At 40.8% G+C, this 21,440-nt stretch overlaps 1 protein-coding gene across 9 annotated transcripts in view; it reads left to right on the top strand.

Annotated features, from left to right (window-relative positions):
• The window catches only part of MSH3 (mutS homolog 3), a 198,101-nt gene that overhangs the window by 71,793 nt on the left and 104,868 nt on the right, over nucleotides 1-21,440 (top strand). For 8 of the 9 annotated variants that reach the window (XM_065550149.1, XM_042855881.2, XM_042855882.2 and 5 more), the window contains 2 exons: nucleotides 6,738-6,822; nucleotides 7,483-7,592. The exons of the other annotated variant lie outside the window; for it this stretch is intronic. In XM_065550149.1, coding sequence (XP_065406221.1) covers nucleotides 6,738-6,822; nucleotides 7,483-7,592 — 195 coding nt within the window. The remainder of the gene's footprint in view (nucleotides 1-6,737; nucleotides 6,823-7,482; nucleotides 7,593-21,440) is intronic. 9 annotated transcript variants of the gene reach the window in all.

Genomic DNA, 21,440 nt, shown 5'->3' on the forward strand with positions numbered 1-21,440 from the left:
GGCATATTCTAATTATAATATTGTAAGACTAGATGACCCTTTATTTCTGTGTGATTTCTATCAAAAGGGTGAATAACATCTAGCAGGAGATTTTCTGAGGCACAAAGGGCAGTTAGGCACAGAATTTTAATTGAAAATCAGTGGGAGTTGGGTGCCTAATTCCCATTGGCGCATTTGAAAACCTCTTTAGTACTTTCAACAGTCAAAAAGCATGCTGGTTATAATCTTCGTATTGGTTAGCTCTTAGAGTACAGTTTCCTAGAGTTTGGTGTCAGTTATTTGAAAGGAATTCATCAACTTCCAGAAAAATGTCCTGTTTGAGTAATTTAGAGAGTACAGTGGGGACCAGTGGCCAGTAAATGATGCAACTTTCAGGATCTGCAGTCAGAAATATTTCACGTGTATGCATTGTGGATACCATCTCAAAACTTTCATAAACTAAAAAAGAAGAGTTTTAAGGAGGAAAACTTCAGAATAACTGAACAAGAATTTTATCCACATACGGTGAAATTCACCCCCCAGTACAGAGTCTATGCATGACGTAAAGTACCACTTAAGCTCTTAGAATAGGGTTTATATGGGGCATGCACCTTATGCTGCACACCTTCTGTACAGAGAGGGTGAATTTCATTGTTAGTTACTCAGCAAGATCTGCATTGTGCTCCCTTTTCCTTTTTTCCATTTTGTAGACAGCATTACACTTATATGCTGAATGACTCTAGCTGCCAGAAAGCAGTACACAAAGTAGTCATTTTTTTTAGCCCTTTTTAGGACTAACTTTGTCCTCCCTCCTCCTTTTTCTTTTTCTTCTCAGCCTAGAACTTTTGTGCATCTATTCTGTCCAGTCTGCCTCTCCGAAGTGGTGTGTTCTGGCAAATAGAAGAATGAAGAAAGTAAATGAAAGAGAATAAGAGATTAGTGAAGTGAAGATGAGGGATAGAAGGTGCTTGTCCTTATACGGGAGAAGTTGTCTATGCAGTGTAATCATTTAGCCTGCTTGGATATTACCATATTACTGTAGTGATGGGGGTGGGTCAGATACCATGTAGGTAGCGCTCACAAGTAGATAGAATCCCTGAAGGAGAGAACCAGTCAATAGCCAAGACTGATGGTGGGATGTTCTCCTTCAGTTGTGTCTTTTATTCCTAGGGTGCTGTTACAACATCTGCCCTAGTGTGATCTGCTCCTATCTCTGAGCTCCATTTCCCCATGTTCTGGCTGTACTTAGGAGCCTTCCCTTTTTGCTTTCCTGATTTAACTACAGAGTTACTGTCTTACAGCAAGTATCAGAGGGGTAGTCGTGTTAGTCTGAATCTGTAAAAAGCAACAAAGAGTCCTGTGGCACCTTATAGACTAACAGATGTATTGGAGCATAAGCTTTCGTGGGTGAATACCCACTTCGTCAGACAAAGTGAGTATTCAGTCATGTTAGCTTATGCTCCAATACATCTGTTAGTCTATAAGGTGCCACAGGACTCTTTTTGTTGCTGTCTTATAGCAGTAAAGGCAATTGGGTGGGGTGAACTGAGGTATCATCCTTCCTCTGTCACTTTGAGAGTCTTGTACTAATTCAGGATAAATCAGAGAGCAGTTATCCTGTTCCCTTCAGTTCTACACAACCCTGACTCTCAAAGCTTCAGGGCCTGGCTGTCGGACTTACCCTTATATTCTGGGAATCCCTGGACTCCTGTACCTAGTCCCCATCCACATCAGGGTTGCTAGCCTTGTGCCACTCTTCACTGGTGAGCTCAAGAGTCAGGTTGATTAAACACAAAACTGCCCCTGGAATTTGGGTCCCACATTACTCAAGCTTAGATCGGTACATGTCTTTATCATACCTATAATATGATGTTTCTGAGAAGTAAGCATGGCATGGGGCTTACGTGATTCTCTCTCGGGGAGTGCAGAACTATAGGACGCTGTTATCTCTCCCTCAAGAAGAGAGCTTGCTTCCTGCCACACCAGTCTATCCACCTCACCAGCAAACTCCTCGAGACTGTGAGTCTTAACCTTGTCTTGCAGGCAACATTCATTGAACCCCAGTGTGACATTTTCCGGGATATAATCTGGACCGTTGAATAGCTGTATCCCCTTAATTTGCTATGCTATGCTATGCAGCCACAAGGGACCTGCTTAGTCTCTCCATACTGGTATCACCAGCAGTAGAACGCCCAAGGATGGTACCAGTGCCTCCTTCTCATGCCTCACTATGTCAAGATCCTGCGGTACTGCTACCCAAGCTTATGCAAAAGCCTGCGCTCTCGAGAGGAAAACCTCCAGTGATTTTTCTGGTTCCACCATCCCTGGGCTTGGGCTACCTCTCACCAGACCCATCTGCATTTGCCACTCCATTGTCAGAAGTATCCCACTCTTCTTTGGTCTTGGAGGAGATGTCTTCTGTATCCCATCCAGGATGGGTAACATACCCTCTCATCAGAGACTTTGGGACCATGTGCTATGCAGCAACCTCCCTCTAAAGATCAATGGCCCAGGCAAGGATGGGTTCCAGGTGCATATCACTGGCTGTTCTGGATGCGATGGGGGCATTCTCCCTCCAGTTAGGACCCCGCTCCCCCCTGCTGTATTGCTCACTGTCATGGAGAGCACACCAAAAACATTGGCACCGAGTGCATCGTTCACTGGTACCGAGCAGCTAGAAGTCACCCAGGCAGCTTCTTCACCGCAAGTCAAATATCAGCCACCACCCTAGATGCATGCTGTTTCCTATACCTCATCACCAGATGAGGCTATTATGAGCCAACAACTGACCCTCCACCAGAGGACCACAGGGCTTATCAAGATCTTGTGAGGAGGGTGGCTTCTGTACTTGACACTGAGACTGAGGAGGTGAATGAAAGTGCTCACAAATTGGTAGATATTCTGGTATTGGCAACCCCAGCCAGGGTAGCTTTTCTGATTTTATGGAGCCATTATGGAGCCAGTTAAGGCTCTTTGGTAGACACCCACCTTTTTGCCTTCCATCGCAAAACAAACTGAGAGGAGATACTTCGTCCCCTTGCAGGGATTTGAACATTTCTGCTCCCACTCCCACCCACCCTGGTTCTCTTGTGGTGGCAGCTGCCAATGAGTGGGAGAGACAAGGACAACATGCTGGACAAAGAGGCACAAACTTTATTCCTCAGGAAGTCCGCAACTCAGAAATGCAAACCAACAAGCACTCCTGAGTCGTCGTGACTTCACTCTCTTGGGGAGTGCTATAAAATTTCAAGACAAGTTACCAGAGAACTGTAGGTAGGAGTTTGCAGTCATGGTGGTAGATAGTAAGCTGGTCAGTAGGACTGTTTTCCAGAACAGTTTGGACAATGCAGATTCAGCTGCTTGAACCATGGCATCAGCTGTTACTATGAGAAGGTGTTCGTGGTTGTTGTCATCTGGGCAACCCCTAGAGTCCAACAGACTATCCAGGACTTTGCTTTCAAAGGTCCCTAATTGTTTTCAGAGAAAAGGGACAACAGGCTTCATAACCTTAAAGAAAAATACTATTTCTTTTGTTTATCTTTTTATAGTGCAAATATTTGTATTAAAAAAAAAATATAAAGTGAGCACTGTACATTTCGTATTCTGTGTTGTAATAGAAATCAGTATTTTTGAAAATGTAGAAAAATGTCCAAAAATATTTATAATACATTTAAATTGGTATTCTGTTGTTGTTTAACAGTGTGATTAAAACTGCGATTACTCGTGACTTTTTTAATCTAGTTAATTTGTTTTGCATTAATTGCATGCATTAACTGCAATTAATTGACAGCCCTAGTATTTATTTTGTATTTTTCTGATCTTGCATAATTTAGTTAATATGGTTGGTAGTTCAGTCAGTTCCTAGTTGTTCTGGGTACTGACACCTGGTACCAGGGAATGCTTTGGTCTCCAGGCTTTACGTCTTGCAGTGACTGCAGAAAATCCCAGCCGATGACTGACTGTCATTCGTGGTGTTTAACGTGCCTCAGCGAGGGTTGTGTCTGTGACAGGCACCAGATCTGCAGGGACTTTTAATCCAGAACAATAAAGGATAGAGATGAGACTTCATCACCTTGTCATGGCACCCTGCGTCTGTCTTCAGAGCCTTCCCGCTTGGAATGGGTATTGAGTTCATCAACTTCGGTTAGGAGTACTGCTCCAGTCATTGCCAATTCATGGCGTGTCTCTGCTTCCCTGGTGCCAAAAAAGAAACACCGGCAAAGGGGTTCCAAGGACTCATCCAAATGATTGAGCTCTTCGGCACTGTCAACCAGCAAGCATGCGGGAAAATGGGATAACGGCTCCTCGGAGAGGAGGTGCTCCGCAGAGCTGATATCACCTCATGCTGGCTCGTCAACTCCAGCACCCAGGCTGGTGCCGTTGAGACAGACTGCTGCTGGGGTATCATCTCAGCCCCTGGTACTGCACCCTTTGATGCAACAACAGCAGCATCAGGGGACCCTCTTGGTACCAATGACAATGGAGGCGTATGCAACGGTGCAAGATCTTTGTGCCTTTCAGTGCCAGATTTCCTGGTGGTGCAGGAGTTCACTCATCTGGTGCTGGTGTCACAGCCTTTGAGTGTGGTTCAATCGCTGGTACTGCAGCCTGCTTCAGTTTGTCCAGTATCTTGCATGGTACCATCAAGAAGCAAACCTAGCATGTTCTCCCCAGTGCCTGCAGCTCTGAGGGCTCACTTTTGGACCTTGCCACTGAGTGATATGGCGCCTCCCTGGTTTGGAGACTTTGTCTTGCATTTGAGCTAAGCTTCAGGGAATGGAGGCAGGGTACTTTCATTTATGTTAGTTCTGGAACTTGCTGTTACTGCTTGCTGGACATATTTTGTATTTACAGTCAGAGTTTAAGGACAGAAGGGATCACCAGGTCACCTAGTTTGACCTCCTGTGTCTCACAGGCCACCAACATGAACCCCCTAGCACCCACACACTAAGCCCAGCAACCAAAATGAGAGCAAAGTATTACAACTGTTTATTTATAAATTTATTTATGTAATATCCAAATGCATCCTTTATGCTTTAAGGAACAGGTAAAGAGACAGAGTCCCTGAACAGATGTGCTTGAGTGGCGACAGAGTTGAACAGCATACTATGACAAATCTGAACACATCAAATGGAAATAAAATTCTGTTTGTCGGTTATTCACCTACTGGATCTTAAGAAGATGTGGTGTGATGTTTTTGAAAAGTTTAGTAGGGGACTCAGGTTTGGATAAAGATATTCAGAACCAAATGAAGAGAACCCCTACTTAATGCTTTGCTAATAGCAACAGCTCATGGTTGAACATAATAAACGAATAGCATTTAGATTTAGTTGGGGTTGGTCCTGTTGTGAGCAGGGGGTTGGACTAGATGACCACCTGAGGTCTCTTTCAACCATAATCTTCTTTGATTCTGATTGTTTTGCTGCTCATAATATTGTATATTTTGGAAGATGCAGTTGTTTTGCATATGAGATTGTTTTGGTATTTGACTTTATCTGACTTTACCAATGAAAAGGCATTGTAATCCAGAATAATGATTATTAGTAATAATTATTTTATTTAGTGGCATTAACACGAAGGTATGCATTTTATAGACACGTTAGAAAACACAGTTCCTGCCCAAAAGAGCTTACAGTCTAATGGGAGGGGGAGATTTACATCTCCACCCCGATATAATGCTGTCCTCGGGAGCCAAAAAATCTTACCACGTTATAGGTGAAACCATGTTATATCAAACTTGCTTTGATCCACCAGAGTGCGCAGCCCCGCCCCCCCCCGGAGCGCTGCTTTACCCGAATTCATGTTATATCGGGTCGCGTTATATCGGGATAGAGGTGTATTTTGTAAATCCTATCTGAAAAGTCATTCTCTCCAAACTAAGAGGACTAACAAGTGCCCTAGATTTTGTACAAGGAGCAGTCAACAGTATTATTAAGCTAGACAATCATGACTTCATTTGTCAAAACATGTTAGTGAATATTTTGCGCTCCCTTTTCTGTCCCAACCACTACACACCTGTGTCTGAGTATAAGGAATTACTTTCATATCTTACTTGATTACTTTTTAAGATGGGCTTCATTCTGTGAGTTGCTTTTAATTGCTGTACAAACATTAGAAACCTGTTAGTCTGTTCTGCTGAGTAATATGTCAAGAAGTCAAAGCCATATCATTTTGGTCATGGTAACATCATACTAAAAGTAGGATGGAATCATTAAACATATCCTAATGTTTATTTTCCCCTAAATAATTGTGATGGCTGATTATGATCAAATCTATTCTTAGAACTCAGAACTCAGGACATCTGTGTTATCTGTATTGCACATGCTGTTTAGATAGTGGGAAATAAACTGAAATCTGTTCTTCTGTTGAAACATCATAGAAACTTCCCTAGACACCGGTAAAAGAATACATGTCATTCATTTTCCTGCTGGCCTACAGATGGGAGGGGTGGCTAGTGTGCCGGACTAGGAATCTGAGAACTGGGTTTTATTTTGAGCTATGTTGTTAGATCATCGTGCGACCTTGGATTAGTTGCTCAGATGCTCTGTGCCTTATTTTCCCTGTCAGTCACATGATTGAGATCCTTAGTTGAAAGATGATATTTACGTGCAGTTATTTTATTAGTATAGTTTATTTGATTTGCTTTCCATTTTTACTTGATGTTGCACCACACAGCCAATGTTTGATTTAAGATGTTTGTGTTTCACTGATGTCTCTTTCTGCCCTGGCAATATGACGTCTGAAATGTTTTTTCCCAGTAACTTTAAACAGTTATCAAGTGAAGCTGAATACATGACAATTAATGGGACAACACTGAAAAATCTGGAAATCTTACAGAATCAGGTGAGGAAAATGTAATAATTTATTGATAGAGTCTGACATTTTCAAAGCTGTCTATAGAATTTAACTGCACTAATCCCAATGAAATTAATGGAAGTTGTGCATCTAAATCCCTTATGCCCATTTGAAAATCTCACCCAGAAACTTTAAATGCTTTTAAATAGGACCAGATCGTAAAGGGAGAGAATTTTCAGAGCCACAAATGGCAGTTAGGCCTCAACTTCCATTGATTTTCTAATGGGAGTTAAGGATCCCACTGCCACAGGTGCCTTTGAAAATCTCCTCCTGAGTCTGGAAGCTCTTGAGCAACTTCATTCCAGGCATTTTAGTGTGGGGAATTTTTTTTCCCACTGCCAACATATCACTGGCTCATGCTTACAAACCTCATTTAATTTGTAGAATTCATCTCTATCATTTTGTGAGGCTGTCTTGTGAGAAAGCATGCTTGCTAAAAGAGGGGAAAAAATAATCTTAAATATCTTCTGATTCATTGTTGAAGATATTTTACATAACACTTTTGCATACAAGTGGCCCTTGTTCAATTCTAGTATTTGTAAAACTAAACGAAATGAATTTTATTTAATACTTGGATTGGTGTAATTATTTAAGGTATATGTTCAATTATTCAATTAATAAAAAACAGTCTTGCTACTTTTACCATAGACTGATATGAAAACAAAAGGCAGCCTATTGTGGGTCTTGGATCATACCAAAACTTCCTTTGGACGTCGGAAACTAAAGAAATGGGTGACACAACCTCTTATGAAATCTAGGTAAAGTAACTCTTTATCTTAGAATTAGCCTGCGCTTTATGAATCATAATGCTTGCTGAGCACAGCTTTATTTTTTCATAAGATCTGAGGTCCGTAGAAAACGTAGGATAGGTAATTAAGTGGTAAAAGTTTGATCTTCATGTTATGTTAAATTGTGAACATTGTAAATCTGTCAATTTCTGTTTTGCCACGGCACATATAAGAAGGTTCTAATAACAATAGGAATTTAGAAATTGTCATACAGAATCAGATTAGTGGTCCATCTAGACCAGTATCTTTTTCTTTGACAGTGGCTGATACCAGACGCTTCAAAGGATAAATATGGAGATATACCTATCTCATAGAACTGGAAGGGACCCTGAAAGGTCATCAAGTCCAGCCCTCTGCCTTCACTTAGTAGGACCAAGTACTGATTTTGCCCCAGATCCCTAAGTGGCCCCCTCAAGGATTGAACTCACAACCCTGGGTTTAGCAGGCCAATACTCAAACCACTAAGTTATTCCCCCCCAATAAGCTGCACATAGGGAAAGTTTCTTCCTAAGCCTGCCACTCAGTGCTTGGCCTGTGCCTTGAAATGTGAAGGTTTATATCCCTAATTTATTTTATTCTATTAAATATAACTGTGGATATTTTTGTTATGTCTCTAAATTATGTATTTTCTTTTATCAGTTTTAAATGTGTTGCTTTTAATTTAATTGAACATTTCCTTGTTCTTGTAGTATTTGACCGAGTAAATAGGAACACCTGATTTAACTTCTCTGAAAATACGTTTTTTGTAATACCTCTAGCGCAGTGGTTCCCAAACTTTAACAGCCCGCGAACCCCTTTCTCTAAATTGTGAAATCTCGTGAACCCCCTTCTAAAAATGAATATTTCCAGGATTTTAAATTTAAATTTCCTCAGTGTGATGGATGCGCTTGCTTTGCTCTGCATCGCTCTTTGAAGTCCGGAACCTTTGGAGAAAGATAGTCTCAGGTCTGGTTCGGCATCAAATCTGTTTCTGTATTTCGTTTTCAGATGTGCATACGAGGAAAACGATTTCTCGCATAAGTATGTTGTTGAAAATGGTAACAAAACTGCAGCAGCTTTTTCTGCCAGAAGGGGGTACTCGTTTCTTAAACTCAGCCAAAAGTTGATCAATGACAGATTTCTGAAACTCCTTCTCAGTTCGTAATCACAGGAGATCTCAATCAATTTCTCTTTTTCCTCAGTGTTCAATATCTGTGTTGAGAAAGTGGTATCATCAAAAGGGTTGCGAATCCAGTCATTATCGCCTGATATAGCTGGAAAGTAATCCCTGAATGTTGTGCAAAGTCCTTTTAGATGTGCAGTTATATTCGTTTTAGTGCACTGATCCAACTGAAGTTTATGTTCTGCCAGGAAGTAATGAAGATTACTGAAACACTCAGTTTGATTGTTTGTTTTCCAAACAACTTTCCCAGAACTGCAACTTCTTTATCATGGATTCAACTCGCTCTTGCACATTGAAAACTGTTATATTGAGACCTTGAAGAGAGAAATTTAGGTAATTAATTCTTGAGAAAATATCTGCTAAATAAGCTAGGCTCTGGAGCCAGACATTATTTTCCAAACAGCTGGCAAGGTGGAAAGGGTGGCTGTTGAAAAAAACTAGGATTTCTGTTCTAAGCTCAAACAAGCGCACCAGGATTTTGCCCCATGAGAGCCATCTAACTTCAGTATGGGTCAACAGACAATCGTGTATTCTATCCATTTCTTCACAAAGTATGTGAAATATTCTGGAATTTGTTGGCATGATTTTATGAAATTCACCATTTTCACTGCATTGTCCAGCACTTCCTTCAGTCCCTCAGGCATGTGTTTTGTTGCGAGGGCTTGTCTATGGATGCTGCAATGAGTCCAAGAGACTTTTGATGCAACCTTTTTTGTTCGAGCTACAAATCCAGTATACTTCCCCGTCATTGATGTGGCCCTATCAGTGCAAATGCCTAGGCAACGGGACCAATCTATTTCCTTTTCTTGAAAATATGCATTAGTCAGATTGAAGATATCTTCTCCAGTTGTACGTTCTTCCAGTGGTCGGCAAAACAACAAGTCGTCTTCAACCAGACCTTCATTCACATAACGTACAAACAGTAGCAAAATAGCTAGATTAGCTACATCAGTTGATTCATCCAACTGTATAGCATAATATGGACTATTTTTCACTCTCTGTACAATTGTGGTCTCTACGTTATTTGACATGTCATTAATTCTTCGTGACAACGTATTATTGGACAAAGGTACCATGTCAATCCTTTTTGCAGCCTTTTCTCCAAGCATGCAATGAACTACGTCTTTTATACATGGACCAATCAAGCTCTCTGCTATGGTATGGGCTTCTGATGCTTTAGCTGCTCGGTAGCTCACGCGGTATGATGCTTCAAGTGCATTTTCATTATCAGTACTTGCTTTGGATATAAAACTGGTAATGTCACTTTTCCTCTCAGATAATTTTCGCTTGAAAAAATCAACAGGCTTGTCGAGTTGTGCAGGATGCCTAGTTTCTAAATGGCGCCGAAGTAGAGAAGGTTTGAGGCTGCTGTTTGCTAGAACATCACCACAAATCACACACAGTGGTTTTGGACATTCTTGATCACCAATGCATGTAAAGCCATATTTTATATAATCATCATCATATTTTCTTTTCTTTGTAAGTGACTTTCCAGGACCATCATAATCATTAGACGTAGATTTTCCACAGTGTGGACTTGAGGAAACACTAGCTGATTCTTGCGTCTTTACACTTTCCTTTTTCAGCCACTTATCCATTGAACTTGTGTACAAAAGTTCTAATAAAAACAACACAGACAGACTGCTAACAACCAACAAACTAGAAAATGAGAAGATTCACTCAAGTCTCACTGAAGCAAAACAGCACTCCAGAGAGAATGACAATTACAGAGGCACCTTAACACTGCTACACTGGCTACAATGTGCTTCCGGCTGGTTTGGCTCCCAAACAGCTTTTCTTCCGCCACGAGGTTTCTCCCTAGGAGGGTGTCCTGCGAGGGACAAATTAGCTTGGACCACCCCCCACGTACAGCATTGTTCCTGCTAACTCTGCCCTCCATGCCAACTTCCCCTGTCTGACAAAGACAGGAGTCCGAGCTGCCACCTGCAGGTCTGGGGGTCTCAGTTGCCAACCTGCCCACCACAGGGCTCAGGCTACTGGCCCCACACCCGGGCCTGGGCTGCTGGATCCACACCCCCTGGGGCTCCTGCTGCTGGACCCCATTGACCGCCCCGGTCAACTGAGCTCCACTGAGCTTGTGCTGCAGGTCCCGCTGACCGCTGGGGCTCGGGCTGCCGGCCCCAACTGCCCGGCCCCGCTATCCCTGAGGCTCGGGGCTCCCAGCTCCGCCTGAGCGCTGGGGCTCGGTGCTGCCGGCTCCCCCGCTGCCGGAAGTCAGGGTTCGGCCTGCCAGCCCCAACTGCCCAGCCCCGCTATCCCTGAGGCTCGGGGCTCCCAGCTCCGCCTGAGCGCTGGGGCTCGGGCTGCCGGCTCCCCCGCTGATAGGGGCAGGGCTCGGGCTGCCGGCCCCAAGTGCCCAGCCCCGCTCTCCCTTAGGCTCGGGGTTGCCATCCCCGCTGGAGCGCTGGGGCTCGGGGCTGCCGGCTCCCCCGCTGACGGGGGCAGGGTTCGGGCTGCCGGCCCCAACTTCCCGGCCCCGCTCTCCCTGGGGCTTGGGGCTGCCAGCCCTGCCGGAGCGCTGGGGCTCGGGCTGCCGGCTCCCCCGCTGACGGGGGCAGGGCTTGGGCTGCCAGCCCCAACTGCACGGCCCTGCTCTTCCTGGGGCTCTGGTTGTCTGCCCTGCAACCAGGTCCCACCTGCTGCCTCCAATGCCGGGGTCCTCTGGCCGCCATTAATGAATTTTTTCCTGCGAACCCCCTGAAACGTCCTGCGAACCCCACTTTGGGAACCACTGCTCTAGTGTATTCCCTGTTGTTCCTCTCCTCTTTGAACTGAACTGTCTTGGTCTTTCTAATATCCCTCATAGATCTTGTACGCGGCCTCTATAGCAATACTGGAATGCAAATAAATAATAATAATAATGAATTCTTTCCATGTCTTCATCTGTTTTCATTGCCTGTCTTTGAACTTCCCCATTTCTTTTATATCTGTTGAGACTAGGATGTTTGGAATTGAACCTGGTATTCCAGCTGAGATCCTACCATTGAAATAACGTCACTCTTTTCTGTCCCATTCTTTATACAACCTAACATTTTGCATGCTTTTCTGACTGCAGCTGAAAATTGAAGAGTGGTCTTCACTGATCTGTTTTGACTTGGCTAACCTAAATAATTTTATTTTATCTGGAAAATTACCCTCCATTTGCCTCCCTTTACACATTTTAGAATGGAAGCTTGAGGTATCCCATTGTTATCTTTTTGCTTTTTTGCTAATTGACCATTATTCCTACGGTGTTCTTTGTTTTCTGTCTCAGCCAAATTCTAATCCATTATAGTATTTCACCTCTTAAACCACGTCTGCTTAGTTTCCTTGTTAGTATGTAGTACATGATTTTTGTCAGGGGCTTTTAAAAAAAAAAAAAAAAATTACATCATCCAGTTCTCCACTATTTTGTTGGCATACTCAAAAAAACATAATATATTAGCGAGTTTCTTTTTTCCTTTACAGAAGCCATGCTGGTTATCATATCATATTCCTTATAGGTATTGTATAACTTTTTTTAGTTCAACCAGTTTTTCTGATACTAACGTAAGGCTCTCACTGGCCTATAATTCCCAAGGTCACCTTGAATGCTTTTTTTACAAAAGTAAATATAACATTTAGTACTCTCCAGAGCTCCAGTGTAGCATCTGATTTTAATAAGGGGGAGAGATAGCTCAGTGGTTTGAGCATTGGCCTACTAAACCCAGGGTTGTGAGTTCAGTCCTTGAGGGGGCCATTTAGGGAATTGGGGTAAAAAATCTGTCTGGGTCCTGCTTTGAGCAGGGGGTTGGACTAGATGACCTCCTGAGGTCCCTTCCAACCCTGATATTCTATGATTATATGCCTGACCTTTTCTGATTAGAAAGGATGGATGGAACTTCTGGACCTCACCTGGTGTAAAAATGAATCGTGGCATATGACCATATTAATATGATATATCAGTCATGGTATATTTTAGGGTTACCATACATCCGTTTTTTCCCGGACATGTCCAGCTTTTTGTTAATCAAACCTCCGTCCGGGGGGAATTGCCAAAAAGCCGAACATGTCCGGGAAAATGCCGGCCGGGCACTTCCCCTCCCACGGCTGCTCTGCTCCTCCCCTGACTCTTCGGCTCTGTTTAGGAGCCGAGCGCTACGGGCTTCTGGCAGCCCCCATGCCTCCAGACCCTGCGCCGCCGGAGCCCGGGAGGGGAAGTGCCCGGCCGGGGGCGCTGGGTCCGGAGGCATGGGGGCTGCCCGAAGCCCGAGCGCTACCGGCTTCACGGTTTGCCGGGCAGCTCCAGACCCTGCGCCCCCAGCTGGGGGCTTCCCCTCCCGGGCTCCAGCTGTGCTGGGGAAGCGCCAGCCGGGGGTGCAGGGTCTGGGGGCTGCCCGGCAAACCGTGAAGCCGGTAGCGCTCGGGCAGCCCTTTTCGTGTGGCTGGGAGTGGGAGGGAGGAGGGGGCGGAGTTGGGGCGGGGCTGGCGGTGGGAAATGGGTGGGGCCAGAGCCCCGTGGAGGGTCCTCTTTTTTTATTTGTTAAATATGGTAACCCTATATATTTTATTAAAATAGTTTTAAAATAGTTACTTAATTTCTTTTGTGGCACTCCAGGAGCTCTACATCCTGTTGGAAATTGCTTGGGTGGTTGTCAGCAGAGGGTGCCAGAGCAAAGGCACTGGCTCCACAACCGCTGCAGCCCTAAGAATTGAAGAGGGAAAAGGAAGAAACACATCTGTCTGTTCTTCTTCACAATGGTTTGATTAGTGGTGGGACTAGTAGGAAAAGCAGGGGTGTGCAGCTGCTTGGAAGTTTAAAGACCAACTTCACAGCCTGAAGCAACCTAAGTTCTTTCTTGCACCCCAGCAAAACCAATTTTAGTAGACTGCTGTCCTGGTCTCTGCCCTCCTCCCCGGTGCTCTTTGATTTGACACAGGAAAAGAACGGGCAATGAGAGTCTTTCCCTCCCCAGCCCATGTCTCTCAGTGTGGAAGGAAGTTCTGTGGTCAAACCCGTAGATCACATTTCTCTTTTCAAGTGGAGTCACAAAAGTAATTTTTTTGTTTTGTTTCTCCATTTCTGAATGTGTTTCTTAATTCCATTCCATTCTGCACTATTATTTACAGTGACGTGCACACAGGTTCATGCAGAGAAATTATAACTGAAACTCTCTTGTTTGGAATATATGTTGTAATACAGTGGAACAAAAACAAACTTCAAAAACTCAAAAGTTGCCACAAAATGGAATTGTCATCCTCCCAACAGCTCTAGTGAGAAGTCAAATGTAAGGTCATTTTAGGCCTAGAAATGTGGTTGTCATATTTTGTACAGAGATCTATTATATTGTATATGGTGAATATATTATTATAGTGGTTATATAATTTAAGTGTATAAAAGCACTTAGAGCTGTGAATAGGTGCTTAAACTAGAAATTAAGATAAATATACCATACCAAGTGATTTTTAGTTCAATATGACTATTTTATGGGGTACTGTAGAATCTCTGGCCCATATGTGTGGGTAGCATTGCATTCAAGTGGTTGTTTGGTCTGATTCTGGAAGAATTGAAGGGGTTCTAGATTTCAAGAGTATGTACATGTTAAAGTGATCCAAGAATATGGTAAGGAGAAAGATAATGTCTTTGGAATGAAAATGGAGGGTGAATTGAAAGATGCTTGTTTCAGGCCCATACCATAAATGTGAGTGATGGTTAGCAAGTTATGGAAACGGAATTCTTAGGCAAAAGTGGAAGAGGATGATGGATTAATGAATAGATCTGGTGTGGTGTGTAAATGAAGAGGGGGCAAATTATAGGCATGATTGATGTTGGAAACATAACTAAAATATATTCTTATTATTTATCTAAGGGTTTTGTATTAGTGCCCATTACCATAACACCTGAGTTAATAGATTGGCATAGGTGGGTCCCTAGTGAGCTTTGTGGAGTCTTTGGCTCTTCTCTCTGCCTAAGTTGGGTAGGGTTTTCCTGAGGAAGTGCTGGTGTTTGTTGTAAATACCATTCTGCTTATGGTAGGAAAGATCCATCAAAGCGATTGTTTTGTAGCATGACCCCAGGATGTCCAGACTCTCTGGATTAGTCTAATAAGTTTGTTCCATAGCTGGATCTGATTGAGAATGTGCTATGTTTGGCTGTAATGTGCTGTGTTCTGGGTTTTGAGATTTGCAAATAGACAGAGATGCAGTCTTTAACGTAGCCAGAATTAATATCAGAATCAAGTCCTCAAACTGGAAGCAGAAGTGGACTGTGAGCTAGGACAGGAACCAAGAACACAGGGAGTTTTCATAGTGGCCCAAGCCACTATATTTTTTCTTTATCTTTAGTGATCCCTCTATTTTTTCACTGTGGTTAGTTGTAAGGCTTACAAGTTTCATAGGGTATGTTGGCATAAGTGGATGAAAATTGTAAAGTATAAATTATTGTGATGTCTGAATTTCATAAATGTGGCATTCACAAGGGTTTTGTCATTACAGTCTCAATTGAAAATACTGCCTGGATATTTTGAAATTAATGAGATCTGTATCTGAATACTGTTGGTACTACTGACCAGACTGGAGGGAGAAATGACTAGTGTCCTGATAACACTAATGCCCTGACTTTTGAAGAATAGCAAAATCAGCAATATACACAAGTCTTCGTCAAACACTGATGCATAGAACAAATTTGAAGTTGGTAAAGCAAGATTGCTTTTATTTGAAGAGACATACTACAGAAATGGCAAGAACAATTTTCCCTAGAAGAAAAACCTTGTAGTTTTCAAAGTTTCCTAACTCTAAATTTGGTTAATCAGTTTTTGATTCTTCGTACCCGAAAATTATAATGTGGCCTAAGATACTAAAACCTGAGAAGTTTCAAACTAAATGTATTGAGTGAGCAGAGAGAAAGAGGGTAAAGTGGGAATCCAAATTTAAAGTTAGAATGGAAATATTTTTTCAAGCTTAACTGCATCATTGCTCCCTTGACTCCACAGTAAGACAGCTGGGTAGCAGAACAAGTTATTTGAGGGACTTTGTTCACAGCTCACTAGATACCCCTTTCAATACTAGAGTTTCATCTTACGGGATAATACTGTCAATCCTGTCATAGGATTTAATGGGCTAAATTTTCCTCCTAATCAAAAAGATTCTGTAGCATCACTATCAATATTAAGTACATAAGTGAAGGTTATAACATATTTCTGAGATCTTAAAGTCTGTTAGCATGATGCAACCGTTTTCTCTACTAACATGAATTTATTCAGTTTGCTAGCTGTGTTTTTGGTACCATTGTACGCTGTTTCTAGCTTTATGTAAATGCAGTAATCATTCATTCATTCATTCATTCATTCATGTACGCTAACGTAGCTAACAATTCCCTTGTTTGGCACAAATGGCAGAAATACATTTTATTTGTTTTTGAATATAACCAAATGTGCTTGATTATCATTTGGATGTTTTGCATATTCTTTTAACAGATGTGGCAATAGAAATTCATAAAACTTGCATATTACTAGTAATCATTTTAGATCCATTCAAGAATACTGTTTTCAAATGGCAGCAAGTTTTAGTTATTTAGCGTTAGTGTTTTTTTTAAAAATTGTAATTGTAAAATTGAGAGATGTATTAGATTGCCTTTCTGTGTAGAAAGAACAGGTGAACAGAACTAAAGGAATAGATTAATTTATTATTAGATTACACTGTAATTTCACTGAAGTTACATAGTAATTAAGGTATGACTCCACCTTTGTTATACTTTTTGATACCTGACATTGTCACTAATGCATATAATCTAAATGTTCACTAATAACTTAAAGTAATTACAGCATAAATGCTATGTAATTCCTGTACCTGGGTTCTAAAGACACTTGTATTAAGTACGAAACCAGAGAAGTGGTAATAGTAATTCCCTTACATAGTTAAATACCTAGTTGTTTGAATTAGTGATAATTACAGATTTACAAAAATCATAACCACATTGTAATTACACTGGAATTGCTGTGTAGCTAAAGAGTGATTAGTCGTTGTATTATTAATCTATTATTATTTGCTATGCACATAACACCGAAAAGTGCTTTGATGTTTGACTTCAAATTATGTCTTAAATGAACTGAAAACTCTTTTTCTGAAAAAGAAATGTAACTTCACACAAGAATAAGAAAAGATTCAAGCAAACCAATTTTGCGCAAACCACAAACAGAAAAAAACACAGGACAATTGAACTAGTTTTCTTCCACTAAGACAATGTGTATTTCTGGGAAACATTTTGTTCCTTATTTCCTTCTGAAACAGAAAGAGTAGCATCCCACTATTTTTAACCCCACAAACTATTATGCAGTCTTATTCAGTAAGCTATGTTCTGAAGAAACATCAAGAAAAAAAACAGAAAAAGGGTAAACTGAAAAAAGGTGTGAATTAATTAGTCAAAGAAATTGTAAAGTAAAGCCACTAACAAATTAAGATATGGAAAGTCTTTGTGTATGTAAAACTAGATTCAAAGTGAGGAAACAAATTCTCCTACAATCAAACTAAGTCTGAGGACTGTCAAATCAAAAATATATTGTTTGTCCTAGTTGGTGCTCCTTTATGATTTATTAAAAAAAGGTTTTAAAAACCCCATTCTTTTCTAGCCCTCCCCAAAAGGGAATTAGAATTACCAGGTCCTGACTTCACTCTTTTTGCTGGAGGACTTTTGCCAATTGCAGATCAAGATCAAAACTTGCATTGCACCTCTCCCAATACCCCATTTTAAGGAAAAGGTATATTAGATTTTTTGATTATTTCACCAGGAAGAGGGAAGGTAAGACCTGTTACTATGTAAAAAACAGAAACCTTTAGGTCATCTTTGTCATGGACTGGGATATGGGCAGCCAGGCCTAATATTTGAAACAATGGGGGCCATGCCTAGTGGTCAGAGCAAAGACAGAACTGGAGTCAGAACCAGGAGGAGGGGCTGGGACAGGGCGGAGGCACAGCAGGGCCACAACTGGGGACAAGGCAGACTCAGGAGAGATCAAAGCTGTGGCCAAGTATCTGCTGGCCAACTGCTACAGGTAGGCTTAAAAGTGGTCCTGGCAATACCACTTTGCCAATCAGGCGATCTGGCCAATTAGGGGTTTCAGCTGCGGCTAGTTAGCTGATCCCAGGCCCAACTGCAGACCCTTAGTCCTGAGAATCTTAACGCTGTACATCATAATGTGCACACACAAATATTTTATTCTGTTTTGCTGTTCTCGTCTAACTGTTCAGTTATGTGAATTTAAAATTCAGATATTTTCTTCACCTAAATAGAATATTAGATTTTTTGTTTGAATTGTTGTTAAAATTGGTAATCTTCTACCTGTATGGCATAATCTGCAAAAAGTAGCATGTGATGTTTTATAGGTTAATGTGTATTGAACTTCTTGTACATTGAATTGTACTGATTGGTTGATTTAAATTTTTTCCCAATTGGCTGTGATATGGCAGATCCTAGTTTAATACATCCACTGTACATAGTTTGCAACCATTTCTAGGCTGAAAAAGCCCAAGTTATTTTGGGCAATATAGTGTAAGTAAAAAGAATCTTCTGATAAATTCTTTATTTGAAATTATTTAACTTCTACATGTACAGTATATAAAATAAAACCTTATATGAAAGAAAGTTATATTTTAATGTTCAGTCAAACCATTATGTTTTAAACATAATTTATTGCAACCCACATATAAAAATTGCAAGTCACATACAAATTGTAATATTTTAATTTTGCTTTATATAATGTAAAAGTTAGAACTAAGATGACCTATATCACTGGTAAGTAGGACATAATTTAAAAATTTAGTAAGTAACTCAGTGTACCACATTCCTGTGTGATGCCTTTAAATGCAGTATTATACAATGTGGATTTTTTTGGGAACCAAATTCACAAATGCTTATTTAGTTATTGTTTAGTTTACTGGACCAATTGCATACCTTGTGGTAGTATAAAATAAGAATATATTTCAGGATTTGATTTTAACCAGTCCCTTTAAAATACTAAACTCTTTCTAAAAATCAATTGATTAGAGATTTTCTCATGTTTATATAGTTTACAGAACAGTTTCAGCATTGTATATGTTGTATTGTACTGCACTTAAATGAAGAGATTTATCATAAGTCATTCATCCAATTTAATCGACTAAATTATTCTAGCTTTTATTTTGGAAAAATCCAGTTTAAAAATCAAATTGCTGACTCGAGACTATGTGAAAAGGACAGAGGAATGTGCAATTGAATAAAAGACCTAAATAAGTATTTTCTAACATGTAGGATAATTTCACATCATCCAGTAATGGCTACCTTGTTTGCAGAATATCTACAAACTTTAGATTTAGGTTTTCCAGTGATAGAAAGCTTATGCAAGTGGTTGTACAAATATAAAAGCAGATTAAGAACCAAGGTATAATGTTGACTATTAATATTCATCTTGGAACAAAATTCTTCCAACATGGTTAAATATCTGATAATTCTAGTCTGTTTCTAGTTGACTTTAAAAGAGGCAAAAATGTTTAGAATTTTTATTGAACAGTACATTTGAGAGCACACTTTTATAATATTGATAACGTAGATTTTTTTCAACCTTTATTTCACACATGGATGGAAGAAAATTCTTTATGGAGTTATATTTTATGATTCAAGAAAGACAAATGTAAAGTACTTCACTTAGGAAGAAACAATCAATTACACACATACAAAACGGGAAATGACTGCCTAGGAAGGAGTACTCCGGAAAGGGATCTGGGGTTATAGTGGATCACAAGCTAAATATAAGTCAGCAGTGCAACACTGTTGCGAAAAAAAAAAATAAAAAAAAAATCACCGAACATCATTCTGGGATGTATTAGCAGGAGTGCTGTAAGAAAGACACAAAGTAATTTTTCCATTCTACTCAGCACTGATAAGGCCTGTGTTCAGTTCTTGGTGCCACATTGCAGGAAACGTGGACAAATTGAAGAGCAGCAAAAATGATTAAAGGTCTAGAAAACATAGAAGATTGAAAAAAATGGGTTTGTTTAGTCTGGAGAAGAGAAGACTGAGGGGGCACACATGATAGTTTGGGAGGGGTAGCTCAGTGGTTTGAGCATTGGCTGGCTAAACCCAGGGTTGTGAGTTCAATCCTTGAGGGGGCCACTTAGGGATCTGGGGCAAAAATCAGTACTTGGTCCTGCTAGTGAAGGCAGGGGGCTGGACTTGATGACCTTTCAAGGTCCCTTCCAGTTCTATGAGATAGGTATATCTCCATATTTATTTATTTAAGTGCATAAAAGGTTGTTACAAGGAGGAGGGAGAAAAATTGTTCCTGTTAACTTCTGAGGATAGGACAAGAAGCAACTCAATTGCAAACACAATTGCAGCAAGGGCAGTTTAGGTTGGACATTAGGAAAAACTTCCTAACTGTCGGGGTAGTTAAGCACTGAAACAAATTGCCTAGGGAGGTTGTGGAATCTCTGTCAGAGGTTTTTAAGAGCAGATTAGACAAACACCTGTCAGGGATGGCCTAGATAATACTTAGTCCTGCCTTGAGTTTAGGGGACTGGACTAGAAGATCTCTCAAGGTCCCTGCCAGATCTGTGATTCTTGAAATAGAAATCTAGCAAAACATGTTTTGTTTACAGGTAAAAAATAGATCATTTGATGATGTTCTTCTGGCCCTTTCTTATTTGGAGGATTACAACAAACAAACTGTATGGATGCTTATTTTGTGATAGATTACTGGAGCTACAGTAACATAGCCATATGTGAGGATGATTAAAGTACCTATTAACCTCTGAAGGGAGGATTATTTTTGAATATCTGCATCTAGTTTACGTATTGAAACCATACAATTACCAGAACAGATTATAATAAATTATTTAAATAAAGTGACAATATGTTTCAAAATGTAATTCTTTTGCTTTAAATCTACCTCTAAAATACATTGAAATAATAAAACTGTTGACTTTTGTTTTGGAGTAGTGTATGTTTATAAATTAACAGTGTACTTTTTGCAATCCAACAATCTTTAATTCAGAAAGGAGTCACAATAGTAGTTTTATGTTATCCTTTGCTTTTCTTTATTCTTCTTTAAAATGGAATTGAGGTTGACGATATTGCCTAGTAAAGTTCATAAATCTCCAAAACTCAAAATATTCAGTTATTTCATCACCATCATTAACATAGTCCAATGTCCTTCCCATCTAATAGTTGTAGTGTAGAGACTCTCACCAGTTGCTGCTGGTGTTACATGCAGAGCTTACACTGAATGTCCAGAAGAATGGGAGGAGCATAAATTCATAGAATTTAAGGCCAGAGGAGACCATTAGATCATCTAGTCTGACCTCCTGTGTATCAGAAACCATTACATTCCACCCAGTTATCCCTATATTGAGCCCAAAAACTTGTTTGGCAGAAGTACATCTTCTGTAAAGGCAATCAGTTTTATTTGAAGACAGGTGAGAGAGAATCCACCACTTCCCTTGGTAATTTAGGTGATAAACTGTTTGAAACTGCTGCACAAAAAGATGTAACTTGGCGTGACAGGGCGGACTAGGCCCAAAGCCCCCTTGCTGGAGGCCTCAGTGTCCTGCCACCTAGGAAAGGAGGAATCCTCCAAGCAGTACAGTGGCTTCAGGGGAAGCAGCCAATCAGAGAGGCTTCAGGGAGCAGCCAGTTAGGGCTCAGG

Source organism: Chrysemys picta, chromosome 6, assembly GCF_011386835.1.
Source record: "Chrysemys picta bellii isolate R12L10 chromosome 6, ASM1138683v2, whole genome shotgun sequence".
In the NCBI taxonomy this organism is placed as follows: Eukaryota; Metazoa; Chordata; order Testudines; family Emydidae; genus Chrysemys; species Chrysemys picta.